Genomic DNA, 4,960 nt, shown 5'->3' on the forward strand with positions numbered 1-4,960 from the left:
TTTTAGATCATGTTTAAAGATTTATAAAAAACTTTGACTCCGTTTGATAACCATTTGATTTTTAATTTTTGTTTTTGAAAATTAAGCCTACATCATTCACATTTCTTACAATAATCTACATCACAATGGTTGAATTCTTAGCTAAATTCCAAAAAGAAAAAACAACTTTTTGAAAATTACTTTTTTAGTTATCTAAATTTGGTTTGGTTTTTTAAACCACCGATGAAAAGTAAATAACAAATGAAGAAATTTAGAGATAAAAGTAATATCTAAATTTAATTTTAAAAAATAAAATAGTTATCAAACGGAGCTTTAATTTTTTCAACTTATAACTGGGAGTGTCGAAGCATTTCTAGCAATTACATTATTAAACAATAAACATAAGCTCAATTATTTAGAAGGAAAAAAAAGAAAGTAGGAGATGAAATTGTTCAGGCTTTCTTCAATACATTTTGTTGATGAATAGGATTAGGGTTTGGTGTTGGTGTTGGGTCTGCATATGGCCAAAATTGGGCATTTTTGACCTTTGATACACTTTCCAACATACCCTCTGGTGTTATATTTCCCATTATTGTCACCTTTTTGGCTGCAAAATCAATATTGAATGAGTTCACTCCTGCATTTTCAAACCAATCATAAGTAAAACCGAGAATAGTTCAATTATTATAAAAGTGTGTTTTCTCGATTAAAATGTATGAGATTCTATCTAAAAGATTAAAGAACAAAAGAGTCACTATATAAATTTGTTTTCCAATTCCTATCGGGATTTGTAACTTTCTTAAGTACGTTGGTTGAGTTATTGACCAAATTCAAAAACCAAAAACAAATTTTTTAAAACTACTTTTTAGGTCTCGTTTGATAATTCTTTGGTATTTCGACCTCTAAATTTCTTCATTTGTTATCTACTTTTTATCAATGATTTAAAAAACAAATTAAAATTTGAAAACTAAAAAAAGTAACTTTTAAAAGTTGTTATTGTTTTTAGAATTTGACTGAGAATTCAACCATTGTATTTAAGAAAATCTAAATCATTGTAAGAAATTGGGGGTTTAATTTTCAAAAATAAAAAATTAAGAACAAAATGATTACCAAACGATACTTAGTTTTTATATTTTTGCTTGGTTTTTTAAACCATTGATAAAAAGTAAATAACAAAAGAAGAAATTTGGAGAAGAAAGTAATGTCTATAGATTTAGTTTTCAAAAATAAAAAACTAAATGAAATGGTTATCAAATGTGACCAAACTCCGTTTGGTAATCATTTTGTTTTTGGTTTTTTATTTTTAAAAAATTAAGCATATTTCCTCCCAATTTTGATTTGCATTTTTTCTAAAATACAATAGTTTAATTTATAGTCAAATTTAAAAAACAAAATCAAGTTGTTTAAAATTTACATTTTTAGTTTTTCAAATTTTGGCTTTATTTTTTAAACTATCAGTAAAAAGTAGATAACAAATAAAGAAATTTGGAGATGGAAGTAGTGTAACTTAATTTTCAAATCTTTTGAAGATTCTAAGTCGGGTTGTAACATATAATTTTTCTAATCATCTAGTTAAAAAAAAAAAAATCAATAATAAATTTACTTAAAAAGAAAAAGGGAATAGCTTAGCTTTATATTTAAACCTTTTTCATTGCTTACCTTCCATTTTGGAAAGATGTTTCCTCAGTTTTCCTTCACAGCCTCTGCAATGCAATGATACCCTCAAAACCACAACTTGAGAGTGAGAGATCACCTTAATTAAACACATACATACAAAAATTAAAAATAAATAATAAATAAATAAATAAATAAAATAAAATAAAATTACAAATTTCTTTTACACAATTCTATTTCAAAATCATGAAAAATTATTTTAAATTACAAAATTATTGAAAATATTTACAGATAATAACAAAATATCACATGTGATAGACTGCGATAGACTACTATATGTATTTATCATAATACAGATAATAGTCTATCACGGTCTATTGTAGATAAACAATGAAATTTTACTATATTTGTAAATATTTTGATTCATTTTTCTTATATTTAAAAACATCTCATTCATGGCATTATAATTATTTTTAAGTTAAAGTTATCATTTTGGTGCCTATATTTTACCGTTTGTTTTAAGTTTAGTCTTTATTTCAAATGTCTAATTTTAGTTCATTTACTTTTAATAAATCTTAAATTTAGTTCATACTACTAGTTTATTGAGGATTTTCTAATTACTTTTTATTTTTATTAGAACTTTCACTATAAATTTTGAAAACATAGTCACATGTCGTATTTCTTTGAATAAAAATTATTATGATTATTTAATCAATTTCAACAAAAAAAATAACTTCGAATGTCTAAATTTAGATTTATTTTAAAGTACATGAACTAAAATGGATATTTGGAAATACATCAAATTGAACAAATTTCAAAGTACAGAGACCAAAATGATATTTTAACCTATTGCAAAAGTTTGCTTAGGTAATCGTGTGGACTACTCTAGGTTTTTGATAAATAAGAGAGAGGAATAGAAAATTTTTAAATTATAAACTTAGTCTCTAAACTTGTAAGTTTATGTCTCTTAGGTGATTTCTAAATTTTTAAAAGTATCTAATAAATTTCTTAACTTTCAATTTTACGTAGAAAGTCCCCAAACCTTAAATTTTGTATTTAATAGATCTCTAATATATTCTTTTTTAAAAAAATATTAATAATTGACCAATCAGATAAAATTAATGATTAAATCTTATGTTGAATAAATTTTAAAATTTTAATTTCATATTTATTAGTTACTTTTAGAGGGAGCTATATTTAACACAAATTTGAAAGTCGAACGGCCTATTTGCTTGCAATTGATTTTCTTTTTTCCCTTGAATAGGGTGAAAAATACTAACCTGATTGGAAGGTGGAGATTTTTTGCAGTCGTCCTCCAAAGAAATCTCGGCCGTTGGTTTAGATAGTTGTGGAATTTCATTTGGTGAATTAACCTTTTTGTTAAGTTGAATGGATGTGGAAAGACGATCCATCGAACCATCACGAACCGACTTGTCGTTCAAAAGGTATCGCATCGACCCAGGAGGCGTGGCCAAATCACTGGGCTTCGCACAACTCCACCTAAGTGGTCAAACTAAATCATTATTTTTCTATTCTTTACAATTAATAAATTAAATTTCCCCACACCATTTCTATTAAATGCTTTTATTTTTTAATAAAAAACTTTGAATTTAGTGCATATTAAAACTCATATTAATTATAAAAAATACTGAGATGCATTTTGAGTGCATCTAATTAATTATTTAATTATATTTATTATTTTAAATGGTAAAACGATCTAAAATACTTTAAATATAATAAAATATATATCTATCAATTTTAGACAATGATATTTTACTATATCTATAAATAACTTAAACTCATTTTCATATATTTAAAAATAGCATGTTTAATTTAAATTTTTTGTGTGATATAAATATTTTTTTAAAAAAACACATTTAATTTTTTTATTCGAATATTGAATGCACTTAAAATATTGCTAGAAAACTATTTTTAACTAGAACTAAAATGATCTAAAATTTAAAATGTCAATGTTTCAATAATAAAAAAAAAAAATGTTTTAATAATAAATAAAATCGATAATATTGATATATCACGAAAATGAATTTAATAGCATGAAATAATCTAGAAAGTACATTAAAGAAAATATCAATTATGAGTGTAAACAAATTGTAAATTTTCAAAAAAAAAAAAAAAAAGCAATGATAATTAATATAAATAAATGAGATTTGAGTTAAAAGTGAATGGATAAGTTTGAAGGAAATGAACAAACCTTACAAAGTCGGTTGTAATAATAGATGAATTTTTTTTCTTCTTCTTCATCTTCAAACCCTTATGAGTTGCAGAGGCGCCGGAGCGGATCTGGTCGGCGGCGACATTTGGGGAGGCGGCGGCGGCGTGGAGTTGGTGGTAAGGGAGAGGATTTATGGGGGAGTATTGGGAGGAACACGGAGGGTTGGGGAAAGTAGTTCTAGAAGTGAAGTTTGATCTTCTGCCGTCGGCGATGATGGGGTTGTGGCGGTCGATGGCTCTTCCGGAGGCGGCAGCGGCGGGGGAAGATGAAGGTTGGTCGACGGCGGTGGAGGCTTGGGAGGCGCAGAAGAAATCGATGGTTTTCATGATATGATGATGAGATTTTGTGTGTTTTTGGATAAAATGGTTTTTGGTATTTTTCTTTCTAATTTTTCTCTCTCGGCTCAAAAAGTGTGAACTTCTCTTTGTGTGGTTGAGAGAGAGAATAATGAGGCCTGTTTTTTTAAGGATGTGATAACACACACATATATATAATATATAGTTGTGTACCTCGAAAAGAATGAAACTAATTTTTTTTTTTTTTTTTTTTTACATTCTATCGAATTATTTAATCATAATTTATCTTGTGACAAATAATTTTTACTTGTACTATTATGTAGACCATATTTGTTTCTTTATAATCAAAATTGTTGCAATCATAATAATCTTTTTTTATTATTCATAATTTATATTAGGGATGTTCAAAAAATCCGATAATCCGACCAAACCGAACTACCCAACCCAAACCGCAAGAATTGGATTTGATTAGATTTTATTTTGGGTTGGGTTGGGTTAAAAATATTAAAAAATATTAAATTCGGGTTGGGTCTCGGGTTACCCCATTTTAGATTCGGGTCAACCTGAACCGATCTAATCCGAATATATATATATATAAAAGTTAAAAAAAATCAAATTAAAAAAAGAAAAAAAAAACAGAACCGATTGTTAACTGATTACATAATATTGTTAACTGATTTACTAGTAATGCATTTAAATGAACTTCACTTTTCATGTTAAGATTTGATTGACCATGTTTATTGGGACGTAAATGTGGTCTTAATTCTTTTTTATGTATGATAAGCGTGAGAGGCATAGAAATAAATGCATATATCTAAATAAATAAATAAATAAAGAG

General features: G+C 26.4%; 1 protein-coding gene across 4 annotated transcripts; it reads right to left on the bottom strand.

Moving 5' to 3' along the window:
• Positions 1 to 294: 294 nt before the first annotated feature.
• Positions 295 to 4,285, bottom strand: LOC120072798 (protein SODIUM POTASSIUM ROOT DEFECTIVE 3-like). 4 transcript variants are annotated; one of them, XM_039025304.1, is made up of 4 exons: positions 3,806 to 4,285; positions 2,874 to 3,093; positions 1,639 to 1,732; positions 295 to 586 (listed from the first exon to the last, which is right to left on the bottom strand). In XM_039025304.1, the coding sequence occupies exons 1-4, from the start codon at positions 4,150 to 4,152 to the stop codon at positions 432 to 434; spliced, it is 816 nt and encodes a 271-aa protein (XP_038881232.1). In that variant the 5' UTR covers positions 4,153 to 4,285; the 3' UTR covers positions 295 to 431. The 4 variants fall into 4 exon arrangements, with proteins under 4 accessions (XP_038881232.1, XP_038881230.1, XP_038881233.1 ...); XM_039025302.1 differs by having other exon boundaries at positions 295 to 616; XM_039025305.1 differs by having other exon boundaries at positions 1,639 to 1,713; positions 2,873 to 3,093.
• Between the last annotated feature and the right edge of the window lie 675 nt (positions 4,286 to 4,960).

Source organism: Benincasa hispida, chromosome 3 (assembly GCF_009727055.1).
Source record: "Benincasa hispida cultivar B227 chromosome 3, ASM972705v1, whole genome shotgun sequence".
Classification (NCBI taxonomy): Eukaryota; Viridiplantae; Streptophyta; class Magnoliopsida; order Cucurbitales; family Cucurbitaceae; genus Benincasa; species Benincasa hispida.